Here is a 12,720-nt window from a genome sequence, read left to right as displayed (position 1 = left end):
ATAAATCACAGTAGGAAAGTGAATAGAGGGCTTCTCCCGAGGGAAGTGACATGGAAACCGCTAAGGTCGGAGGGTCTCACGAGTAGGAATATTCAGAAGCTAGGGATAGAGATGACAGGGGTGAGATGACGTAAACTGTGCAGCAGAAAAGTTTTGGTTTGTGCTTCAAGCGTGGAGAGGGGCCCTGTCTGGTTTGCATCTTTACGCAGGTCGCTCCAGTCAGCGACGTGGCAGAGGCCGGAAGGGAAACTGAAACCCAAGCTTCAGTGGCTCGCAATGGGCGGCGGCCGCAGTCAGAGGGAACCGAACGGGAACCGGGGATTTACGCAGTTAAAAAGGCTGTTCCTAGGAGCTGAGCCCGGAGCGGACCGTCGGCCCAGTGTCCCAGCCCAGCGCTCGGCGGGAGGGGCCGGAAGAGGAAGTCGGGGCTGCATCTCAGAGGTCCGGGTACCGCCAGCGCTGCCTGCGCCCCGCTGCCCGCCCGCGGGATGGGGCTGCTGCCCTCGCTGCACGGTCCCGCGGCCGTCCTGCTCTGGAGCTGCTTGCTGGGACTGGTGAGAGCCGCACTCCCCTCCGCTCTCCCCTCCCCTTCCTCCCTCTCCCTTTCCCCTCCCTCCTCCCCTTCCCCTCCCCCCTCTCCTGCCCTCCACCCACCCCCACTCCTCCCCCCCCCCCCCACCCCCGCTCCGGCCCTCCTACTGGGCACACCCGCGGGTCCCAGCATTCCTCACCCCCGCTGTGCCCAGAAATCCTGCGAAATACCCACCCCGGAAGAAACCCGCGGGCTGGAGGGGCTTCTTTCACCTTGGTCCTGAAGCTCTCTCTCTTATTTTTCAGCGTGCCGTTTTCTTTTTAATTAAAAAAAAAAAAATCACATCTGTTTTATTGAGTAGCCCTTTACAGCTGCTTTTTACCCAGAAAAAAAAAAAAGCGGGGTGTGTGTGGGGGTGGGAGGCAGGACGGACTGGGTTCCAGGTGTTAGCATCTGGAGTGCTCTTTAGTTAACTGAGCTCACATACGTATTTCTCTCTATAACCATATGAATATCTGTATGCTTTCCTTCCATCCCCATACAGTTCTGTCTCTGTAAGGTGCTTGTGATTATACTGTGGGAATTTATTTTGTGCTTTTGTTTTCTTATAGGCATACTTTAAAATCCCTTTAAAAAGTCTGGTTAAGAAAAAAATAAAAGATAGGTGCACACATACCCATATTTGCAAAAAGAATGTTTTAAAATTCAGCATCAAGTAATCTGAGTTCTAATTGGTGACCAAGAAGCTAGCTTTCAGTATTTCAGATTTTGTTTCTATTCACTTTCTTTTCTGGAGTTACCGGTTGGAAACATGTGTAAACAATGTATGTAGTCATTTTCCAGAGAAACTAACTTCTCTGAAAGACTGTTTTATTACACTTGCTTTAAAGAGTCAGCGAGAAAGTCTAAGCTCAAAACTGTTTAAAAAAAAAAAAAAAGTAGCCTTTGGTGTTCTCGGAACTTTGCTGGACAGCATTAGGACCTAGTAGAGAGAACTAATACAGGAAGTATTTCCGGGGAGAATGGTAACACAGTAGCATTACTTTGTGTCTTTAAGGTGTGTACTGAGTAATCAGACAAGTGACTTTTAAGCCCCAAAGAACAACTCAGAGGGTATGTAAATGTCCTGGATCTATAATTTATAAGTTAAACTTAGCACTCATTTCATTGAACCTCTCAAGATGATTAAGAAAAAAATGTTTACATACTTATACTTTTACTAATCCTTTCTCAAGATAAATCAATATTTAGCACAGTAATAAATGCATCAACTCTTGGTAAACCACATTGTCAGGCAGTGGTGGCACATGCCTCTCCCAGCACTCTGGTGGTAGAGGCAGGCAGATCTCTGCGAGTTTGAGGCCAGCCTGGGCTGCAGAGTGAGTTCTAGGACAGTCAAGGCTACACAGAAACCTTGTCTTGAAAACACAAAACAAACAAAAAGAATTGATAACCCACATTGTGGTTGTTAGTAGAGAACTTGGAAGATCTGATGGCATAGATACATAGGGTAATGGGCTACATATTTAGCAAGCTCTCTTTAAGTACTGCCCTTTCTTTCTGAAATAGGGTCTTGTGTAGCTGAGGCTGACCTTGAGCTACCCAAGAATGACCCTGAACTTCCATTGCCCTGAGTGCAGGGATTATAGGCGTGGACCACCAAGCTCAAACCCAAGGCTTCATGAATAGTAGACAAGCTCTCTACCAACTAAGCTTTATCCCTAGTCTTCTGAGGAATAAGGGTATTTTCTTTTAATGGTTGGGGTGGATGGGTGATATATTTCCATGGTTGCAACTTTAAACATGTCCCTTTTCTGGACAAACTTCAAGGTTTCCAACTACTTTTGTAGTGGTTTTGCTCCTGATTCTCATTGTAAGTCTTAACTAAAAGCATCCAGGAATACCTGTGTGGTGTAGTTTGAATGTCCTGCTACCTGGACATTTACCTCTTTGAGGTTAGTCCTTTAAACTCAGCTTCCCACAGAGTCAGAGGTTGGACAAAATAAAGACAAATTCTTTGCCAGAATGTCCCATGCATTGCTTTTAGCCTGATTCCACACAGAGTCATCATTCCACCATTCCAGGTTTGTGAGCCTGCCTTTTTACCATCTACATTGCTGTCAGCATTCTGGCCTCCTGTTCTTTGCACAGAATGGCCCTGTTAAGCTCTTTTTACAGCATTGTAGGCTTTCTCTCGCCTGCTCCTCCAAACTTCCAGACTTCTCTTGCAAACCAATTGTTAGTTATTTTGGCGCTCTTACCCCGCAAGGAACACGTCCCGAACACGACAAATCCACAGAAGAGCTGTTTATTAATATAGGATAGAAAAGACGTGACAGGCCTGTGTGAATCACACACGTGGTTAAGGAGACAAGAAAAGAGTCATGCAAGATGGCGCCGGCTTATAAAGGGTGGGCCGCACATGCATACAGGAACTTGTGTGGCTACTCCACACATGCATGTAGATTACATGGCCAGGCGCGCTTTACACAACCATGTAAAGCCACGGAGTCCTAGTCACGAGAGATGTTTGACCCGGAAATGGCTATTTTGAACCGGAAATAACTAGGCGGTCTGCCAGTCAAGCCCAACCGTGTGGACATGTTGTGACTTCCTATCATTAATGCTAATGGCTTATGAGCCATAGTATCAGCTATAGTTATAAGCAACAATCTTCCTTCACGGAACCAGTTTCCTCTGTTCATTAGCTTTCTGTCACTATGACAAAATGCCTGAGAAGTCACCTTAAAAAGAAGAATAAAGACAGGTGGTGGCCATGGCGTTTGAGAGGCAGAGGCGGGTGGAACTCTATGAGTTCGAGGCCAGCCTGGTCTACAGAGAATTCCAGCCAGGGTTACCCAGAGAAAGAAACCCTGTCTCAAAAGCCACCTGAATGTACGCTTTAGCTGCCAAGGCTTCTATGTTTTGTTTATTTTGTGTGTGCTTCTGTGTATCTGTGCACACATGTCCTCCTGTACCACGGCCCATGGTGGAAGTCAAGAGTTCACCTTGCAGGGCTCTGTTTTCCGTCTTGGGTTTCCATGTGGGGCCCAGGTGTGGCGCAGGTCATTAGGCTTGTGTTTTCACCTGCTGGCCCATCTCCCTGGGCCTCTTCTTCCTTGTGGATTTAGAGATAAATGTGTTCACAGAGCAGACGGGAAGAACCCATATTGAAGGAGGTGGGTGATGGGAGCAATATTCTAAACATTTGAGGATGTCTCTACATGCCTCCTGTGTCCCCTTACCTTTTAATTCATTCTTCTCCATCACTCGGTTCCTTTTCCGTCTTTTTTTTTTTTTTTTTTTTTGGTTTTTCGAGACAGGGTTTCTCTGTGTAGCTTTGCGCCTTTCCTGGAACTCACTTTGTAGACCAGACTGGCCTCGAACTCACAGAGATGCGCCTGCCTCTGCCTCCCAAGTGCTGTGGGACTAAAGATGTGCGCCACCACTGCCTGGCTTCCCTGTCTTTCTAGGCAATGAGAACTGAGACAAAAGGAAAGTATTCTAGCTCTTTTTTAAGTTATTTTTTATTGTCTTATTTCTTCAGGGGGGAGGGGCATATGTGTCATGCTCAGGGACAACCCATGGGAGTCATTTCTCTCCCTCCTCCGTGTGGGTCCTGGGATCAAACTCAGATTGTCATTTTTGGTGACAAGTGGGGTTGCCACCTGAGCTGTCTGGCCAGCCCTTCTAGCTCTCATTTATGTTATTTACTTATTTATTTTTGATTGTTTGTTTTGAGACAGGGTCTCTGTATGTATCCCTGGCTGTCCTGGAATTCAGAGAGATCTGCCTGCCTCTGCCTCTCATGCACCACCACTGCCCGGCTTTCATTCTTTCTTATTTTTTGAGACAGGATTTCTTTGTGTAGCCTTGGCTTGTTGTTAGCATTAGTTATTTGGCGCTCTTACCCTGCGAGGAAAGGTCCCAAAACATGACAAATCCACAGAAGAGTTTTTATTAAGATAGGGGGAAAGAGACAGATGTGAACAGGCCTGTGGGAAACACGCGTGGTCAAGAGGGAAAGGAGAGACCGGTGCAAAAATGGCGCCGGCTTATAAAGGGTGGGCCGCGCGTGCGTATAGTAACACATGTGGCTACTCCACACATGTGCGTAGATTACATGCAAAGCCACAGAGTCCTAGTCACGCGAGATGTTTTGACCCGGAAATTACTATTTTGAACCGAAATAACTAGGTAGAAGAGTCTAGGTCCACCGGGCATGCCCAACCGTGTGGGCATGTTGTGACTTCATATCAGACTCTTAAATGGTTTTTTAATGAAAAATCCAGAGCCAGATATCAGGGTGAAAGTTGAAAGATCAGAGAAGCAGAGCAGCCAGCCATTAGTTCTTACCTCTACAAAATCCTCAGCCTCAAGAGAGCAAGTTCCTGTTTCCTCACACCTTATATACCTTTCTCGGCCCAGATATCATCACTTCCTGGGATTAAAGGTACATGTGTGCTTCACAGTACTGGGATTAAAGGTGTGTGCTACCACTGCCTGGCTCTGTTTCCAGTGTGGCCTTGAACTCACAGAGATCCACACGATCTCTGCTTCTGGAGTGATAGGATTAAGAGTGTGTGCCACCACTGCCTGACTGCAATGTCTAATCTAGTGGCTGGCTCTGTCCTCTTGTCCTCACACAAGCTTTTTTAGGGTACACAATATATCACCACATTGGCTAGTCTAGCTCTGTAGACCAGTCTGGCTTTTAACTCACAGAGATCCACCTGGCTCTGCCTCCCGAGTGCTGGGATTAAACGCGTGTGCCGTTACCGCCCAGCAGGCAGTTTTTCTCTTAAACTCTGCATTGGTGTATTTGGATAGGCAGTTGAAATGCTTTATAATTCAAGGTGATTATCTTGTACAGATAATCCTTAGAAATACTCCAGCATCTCCTTAACCCTAGGGAGAGGTAGTAGTAAAAACCTGATGGGGGTGGGGGAGTGGGGGGTGGAGGACACAGAGGATTTGAGCCCTTCCTTCTGCATGGATGTGAACAATGAAGTCATAACTCACAAAGGAGCAGGAGGAAAGCATCGAGCTGAGAGGACAGAGTGGCATTATTACATCACACCAGGAACCCTCCCCGGGATGTAGCCGTCCAGACAAGGCTCCTAGTTAATTTGTAAGAAAGTGACCCATCTTCCTCCCAGAATGAGCTCTAGACAAGTGTGTATAGTTTCATTATTCCTGAGCCATTTAAATAAGAGTAAATAAACTCATCAGAGGACTTGCCCTCTTTAGGAAATGTGATCAAACTTGCATATAAATAGTTGTATTAAAATCCTTAATTGCCGGCAAGCCTTATTATGACCACCCTCGTGAAAGCTGTTGTTTGTATCTTAGACAGCTGCTCAGGAAGCCATCCTGCACGCGTCTGCAAATGGCACATCTTCACTTTCCAAGGACTATTGCATGCATTATAACCCCAAATGGACAAGGCTTCCAGGTTCCCTAGAAAATGCAGTAAGTAAAATAATATTAAATATGAGTAATAACTGTATGTTGTGTGACTCAGTTATGATATTTGTTGATTAAAAAAACTTTATTGTCTTTAGTGAAGTGTTTTCCTCCCCATAAAAGAAGTGATTTAGGGAATTTTTGTTTTTTCCTGACAGGGTCTCACTAAATCGACTTGACTAGCCTGGAACTCACTATTGTCAACCAGGCTGGCCTCAAAGTCTTGGAGGTCTGCTTGTCTCTGCTTCTACATTGCTACCATTAAAGGAATGTCCCACTGTGCTGGGAATGATCCAAGAAAATTTTCTTTTTTACTTTATGTAAATAGGTGTTTTGCCTGCATGTATGTCTTTATAGCACATGCATGCCAGGTGCCTGCAGAGGCCACAAGGTATCAGATCCCTAGAGTTACAGAGGGTTGTGAGCTGACATGTGGGAGCTGGAAATTGGACCTGGGCCCTCTGGAAGAGCAACCAATATTCTGAGTTGCTGAACCATCTCTCTGGCCCCAGATTTAGGGAATTTTGAAATTCATTCCTCTGATCCTTGTTTGTCATAAAGTTAGTTTGTTGGTTAACTCAGGCATAACAAGTGAGCTACATCCCAGCGTCTGAAGAACCCTGGACTAAGTCAGTGTTGGTGTTTCATTGCTAAATGCTGTTAAAACATTGCTTCTTTGCAGACTTCTCTTAGTTTGATGAATCTGACTGGAACGCCACTGTGCCACCCTTCTGATATTCCTCCTGATGGCATAAAGAACAGAGTAGTGGTGGTGCAATGGGGAGTCTGCCATTTTCTTGAAAAAGCCAGGATTGCACAGCAAGGAGGTGCTGAAGCTTTGCTGATTGCCAACAGCAGTGTCTTAGTAAGTGCTAGAACGGAGTACCTTCTGCTGAGCCATAACATCAAGTCTCTCAGGAACCTGGTTAACTCTGTGTGTGTATCCTAGAAGCTGGATTTTTAATATTCTTGTGGATTATTTTTTATTAATAAGCATTCTAGATTTATTAATAAAACACTCTAATCAGAAAGATTTGTCATTTTTGCTGTATTTCTAGAGTTGAGATGACTTGGAATCTTTGAGTTGAGAAATATATGTGTGCTGTGTGTTTATACAGTGTCTATACCATATGATGTCATATATAGTATATATCTGTTTAAGTTCATGTTAAAAGGATTTTGTTTTGAGGACTTATATATTATTAAGAAAGAATAATGAAGCTTTGTTTTTATGATTTGATGTAATATTTGCACTTCGTATAGTAGTATGTATGATTTTTATTCTGTAAATGTATTAGTAGTTAATCAAGTTTCATATTTTTTTCTTATAGCTTCCTTCCTCAAGGAACAGATCTGAATTTCAAAATATGACTATACTAATTGCAGTTATAAGCCAAAAAGACTTTAGAGATATGAAGCAGGTACGTTAATAATTGCACATTAGATGTTTACAAATGGCACAGTTGTTTACATTTAATCCTTAGTGTTGGTTTTCACTCATCCTCCACTTGCTAACAAGAAGCTTGCAGGGCTGAGTAAGCCCCCAGTTGTCCCGCCTTCTCCGCTGTCTGATGAAATGTAGATGCTGCTGCTGTTCCCTAGGAGACTCATCCCTGTGTTTGTCACTTTGCCCTTCAGACTCTTGGAGATAACATTACCGTGCAAATGTATTCTCCATCCTGGCCTAACTTTGACTATACTATGGTGGTTATTTTTGTAATTGCTGTGTTCACTGTGGCATTAGGAGGATACTGGAGTGGACTCATTGAATTGTAAGTTTAATTAAACTTTTTATGGCTTCCTGATAAATGCTTTTACATAATGTTTCATGATAATCTTAATAACAAGAATATTTACATTTTTCACCTCAGTATATAGAGCCATGAGGCCATTAAGACCAGATTGTAGGATTGTCTTTTTTTTTTTTAAATAGGAAAGTTGTAGACGCCTGAGTTATTTGTTCATAGGGAAACACTTACCTCACATCAAATACTCTGTGGAGGCTGGTGAGATACTCAGTGGATAAGTGTTCACTGCACAATGAAGTGTTCACTACACATAAAGGTGGACACAGTCGTATGTGTCTGTAGTCCAAGTGCTCCTGCAGCAAGATGGGAATCTGTGGGATCCTGAAGGCCATTTAGACCTGTCTCAGATAGGGGAGACGAGGGTCAAGGACTCAAACCCGAGGTCATCTGACATCCACACATCTATTGTGGCAGGTGTGGACTCACACATGCACACACAGCAGCATACACGCACAGTACAGTTTCCCAGCGAGAGCTGGGAACATAGCTCGGTCGTAGAGCTTTTGCCTAGTGTGTTGAACACCTTTGGCCTGGTTGTGTGAACCACTGCACTCCCGAAAGAATACAATTAATGGTAATATGTAATGTATAAATCGGGCAGTTTGTTCCCTTTCTAGAAATGGTTTAAGAAAGCCATTGTATGGTCATTCATGCCTGTAATAATCACAGCACTTGAGAGGTTGAGGTCATCCGTGGCTACATACTGAGTTCTACACCAGCTTGGGCTACATATGACCCTGTCCCAATGCACCCCCCCCCCCAAAAAAAAATGAAGTGCTTTCTATCAGGTATGGTGGTGCACACCTGTAGTCCCACTGCTTGGGAGTCTGAGTCAGGAAGATCATGACTTTGAAAGTGCCCTGGGTTACATGTTAAGTTTAGGGCCAACTTGTGCTACATAGCAAGATTGTGTTTCAGAAGAGGGACTGCTCATGCCCTTTAAGACGTGGAATATTAATATGAGAATCATTATGGCTTCCATGTCTACTACTGTGAATATTTTTTATTTATTTTCAGTGACAGATACCAAAGGCTGGCGCCTTTCCCCACTTAGGTACCACATTACTAAAACTTCTGTTAATGCCCCAACATCCTGGATCTAGAGTTCTAGGGCAGGGGTTGGTGTCTCTGCACCAGCTTTGCCCTGTCTCCAGGCCACTTGTCTAGAGTGGCAGATGCCACACACTTGTGACCATGACAGTAATCTGTAATTTCCTGATGGGAAAGTAGTGTGTTGGTTAACAGTTACAAATGTGAAAATGTTTAGACGTAAAATTTTATTTAGTCTGCAATCTCCAGTGAGCCCAGACTTAATATGATCAGAGCCTGAAGATGCCCACAGGAAGGTGAACTGGGCAGAGGTGAAGAAACAAGGGCTGGGAACATGGGATAGGTTCTGTGTAACCAGGAAGAGACTGTGTGACAGCAGAGACAGCCAGCAGCCCACTCACCAAAGGCTCCTGCTGCCCTTTTCTCTTTGACACCTGTCTCTGCCTTGTATTAGTGAGGTGATACTTGGGAGGATTCACAGAATATAGCAAAGGTAAGACAGGACTGTGTCTGGTAATTTAAAAATTCTTCCAAATTCATCCATGAGCACAGAATGGACATCTAGTAAATACTGAGTTTGCTCATAGGAGAATTCAAAGTTTATACTTGAGAGGAACTAATTTTAGACTTTATGTAGGTTGATAATATTGCTTCTATCTTAACATGTATTATGTCTACATAAATAGTTCTCCAAACTTGGTGGTATGAGCATCCGCAAACCTTAATTTGTTAATATAATAAATGTCAACTGTTCTAACAGTTTTGTTTTCATTTAAAAAAAAAAGTCTTATTTCAAAGTTGTGTAATAACAGATTATCTCTGGAGAGTAGGGATATAGGATGTTTTAGTTTCTAGATTAAATATTCCTTTTGGTACTTTTTAAAGTACATCACCTCTGTAATTAAACTTAAATTGGTGTTAGAGAGATTTTTAAAAAACAACTGCACTTGGTGAAGACTTGCTGATGTTTGTGTGTATTTACACAGGGAGAACATGAAGACAGCGGCAGATGGCGAAGATAAAGAGATGAGGAAAAAGAAGGAGGAGTATTTAACTTTCAGCCCTCTTACAGTGGTTGTGTTTGTGGTCATCTGCTGTGTCATGATCGTCTTACTCTATTTCTTCTACAGGTGGCTTGGTAAGAAGCTGGGTTTTCCTGGCAGTGGGATCAGGACCTATCCCTGAGCATGAGCTGGCCTTTGGAGCCCATTCCCTATAGAGGACACCTGGCTCAGCCTTGATGCAGGGGGAGGGGCTTGGTCCTGCCTCAACTGAATGTACCAGGCTTTGCCAACTCCCCTAGGAGGCTTTACCCTTTTGGAGGACAGGATGGGAATGCAGGGGTGGGGGGATAGGGGGGGGGGGGGGGTGGAGGAGAGCAGGAGGAGGGCTGAGAGGGGGAATCTGTGGTTGGTACGTAAAATGAATAAAAAATTTTCTAGGGCTGGAGAGATGGCTCAGCCATTAAAGGCTAGGCTCACACTAAAAATATAAGAAACTTGAGTTTTATGTGTGCTGCATTGAACATATATCCCCCCACACTCGATTTACATTGCTAGATTTGTCTTTCCCTTTAAAACATTCATCTGAAAATTATGGTAAATAAAAAAAAAATCACCTGAAAAACAAGTAAATAATTTGCTTAATGTACAAAAAAATGTCAGGCTTCAATTACTGAGATATTTTAAAATTCAAACAAAAAATAACTACACACACACACACACACACACACACACACACAACACACACACACACACGCTTCCTAGTATATATATCCTCAAGAGGCTGAGGTAGGATGAGTCATGTGGGCGTGAGGCCAGTCTAGGATACATAGTAATTTCTAGGCCAACCTAGGCCATAGAATTGTGCATTAAGACCCTATCTCAAAATACTAAATTATTGAGGCTAGAGAGGGTTCAACTGTTAAGAGCATGTACTATTGCTCTTGTGAAGGATCTCTAGGGAGATCCAGTACCGCTGGGCTCCTTGGAGCAAGCACTTGTACGTTCATGTACATACCTATATGTAGGTACACATATATACACATAATTGAAATTTTTTTTTTTTTTTTTTTTGGTTTTTCAAGACAGGGTTTCTCTGTGTAGCTTTGCGCCTTTCCTGGATCTCGCTTGGTAGACCAGGCTGTCCTCGAACTCACAAAGATCCTCCTGCCTCTGCCTCCCGAGTGCTGGGATTACAGGCATGTGCCACCACTGCCCGGCTGGAAATAAAAATCATTTTAAAAGAGGACATCTATCCTACCCTAAAGTATATTTTCATTTCTAATGAGAAAATTTCTTGAATTTATTACATTTACCCTGTTTACAAGTGAAACTTGTGATGTGAGAAGAAAATCGTTCAACCTCCTAATTATCCCAGGACATAGTACTAAATTAAGATTGGCCAATGTCTTGTGTAATATTTTGAGATTTTTGTTTACCCAAAATGAGTCCTGCATGGCTTAGATAGCAGCTATTTTCTAGTGAATTATAATAATGGACAGGATTGTACTGAATTGCCAAGGCTTCCCTCGCCATTCTATAATTAAGATATACTTATGAAAATAACTGGTGTTCTTGAGTGTGCTTTCCCGTAAACTTCTTACATTTAAAAGAAAACTAACTGGAGCTGTGTTATGATAATAAAATTCCTCTTCATGTGGGCTCATTTTCTAAGTGGTAGTACACTGTTGGATGAGACACTAAAGCCCCATAATGGCCTCTGGAAACATGCTGCCTACCAGACTGTGAAGACTTGGGTTGGGCATCTCAGCAGAAGATATACCAAAGTCCAGTTGACAGTCCATGAAGCGTCTATCTTTCTGTTCCTCTTACCACACATAACCTATGATCACAAGTGGTATGTGCAGTGCACATTCACTTTATATATACATGCGCTTATCTAATCCTTAAAATAGACCCCTGTACTTCTCATGAACTTGATGTAGTAGATACGAGCAACAGGACGGCTCATCCAGCTTCACTCAGAACCTGGACAGCCCAAATGTACTGTACCTAGTCTCTGTTTCTCACCTCCACCACTGAGCTACTGTCTTCTGAAATCAAATAGACCTTGAAAACTGAGGTGCTGCTTGGTTTTCTATCACAATATTTTCCAGAAAATTCAGAAGAGAAACATTGTAAGGTATAATAAACCCACCTCCTTTATAATAACACAGAGGTAAAATACCTTTAAATAATTTTCAAGTAAATCTGGGCAATACAGAATGCTTGTCAAATTTTACTGCCTTGGTATCCTATCGCAACAAAGAAGTTTCTTTGAATGGATTTGAGCGTGTGTGCGTGTGCGTGTGTCTGTGTCTGTGTCTGTGTGTCTGTGTTTCCCTTGAGGCAGCATCTTGCTGTATAGTTCTGGCTCAACCAGTACTTTCTACACAGTCCAGGCTAGTCTTGAACTGGTGGCTACCATGCCTGGCTGGATTTGTTTTTGTTTTTTATTTTGGTTATTTGTTTTTGTTTTTTTGAGACAGGGTTTCTCTGTGTAGCTTTTGGAGCCTATCCTTGAACTCCCTCTGTAGACCATGCTGGCCTCGAACTCAGAGAGATTCTTCTGTCTCTGCCTCCTGAGAGCTGGAATTAAAGGTGTGCACCATCACCACCTGGCCTAAAAAAACAAAAAACAAAATCTGATTAATAGTTTATTAATTCAAAGCCAGGCCCAGTGGCACATGCCTTTAATCCCAGCACTAGGGTGGCACAGGCAGGTAGATCTCTACAAATTTAAGCCTACATATGTATATATAGCAAATTTCAGGCCAGGCAGGTCTACAGAGCAAGTTCCAAAAATTTTTGTTTCTTAATCCAGCTGGGGATATAACTCAGTTAGTAGAGTACTTGCCTAGTA

At 43.3% G+C, this 12,720-nt stretch overlaps 1 protein-coding gene across 2 annotated transcripts in view; it reads left to right on the top strand.

Moving 5' to 3' along the window:
* The first annotated feature begins 212 nt into the window (after positions 1 to 212).
* Sppl2a (signal peptide peptidase like 2A) overlaps positions 213 to 12,720 on the top strand; it is a 37,453-nt gene continuing 24,945 nt past the window's right edge. The window contains exons 1-6 of one of the 2 annotated variants that reach the window (XM_036186007.1): positions 213 to 554; positions 5,885 to 6,004; positions 6,681 to 6,863; positions 7,330 to 7,419; positions 7,637 to 7,770; positions 9,843 to 9,994. In XM_036186007.1, coding sequence (XP_036041900.1) covers positions 489 to 554; positions 5,885 to 6,004; positions 6,681 to 6,863; positions 7,330 to 7,419; positions 7,637 to 7,770; positions 9,843 to 9,994 — 745 coding nt within the window. In that variant the 5' untranslated portion in view covers positions 213 to 488. The remainder of the gene's footprint in view (positions 555 to 5,884; positions 6,005 to 6,680; positions 6,864 to 7,329; positions 7,420 to 7,636; positions 7,771 to 9,842; positions 9,995 to 12,720) is intronic. The other variant, XM_036186008.1, reaches the window with a different exon arrangement.

Source organism: Onychomys torridus, chromosome 4 (genome assembly GCF_903995425.1).
Source record: "Onychomys torridus chromosome 4, mOncTor1.1, whole genome shotgun sequence".
In the NCBI taxonomy this organism is placed as follows: domain Eukaryota; kingdom Metazoa; phylum Chordata; class Mammalia; order Rodentia; family Cricetidae; genus Onychomys; species Onychomys torridus.
The sequence above is the reverse complement of the archived record's forward strand: the minus strand, read 5'-3'. Positions and strand labels throughout refer to the sequence as shown.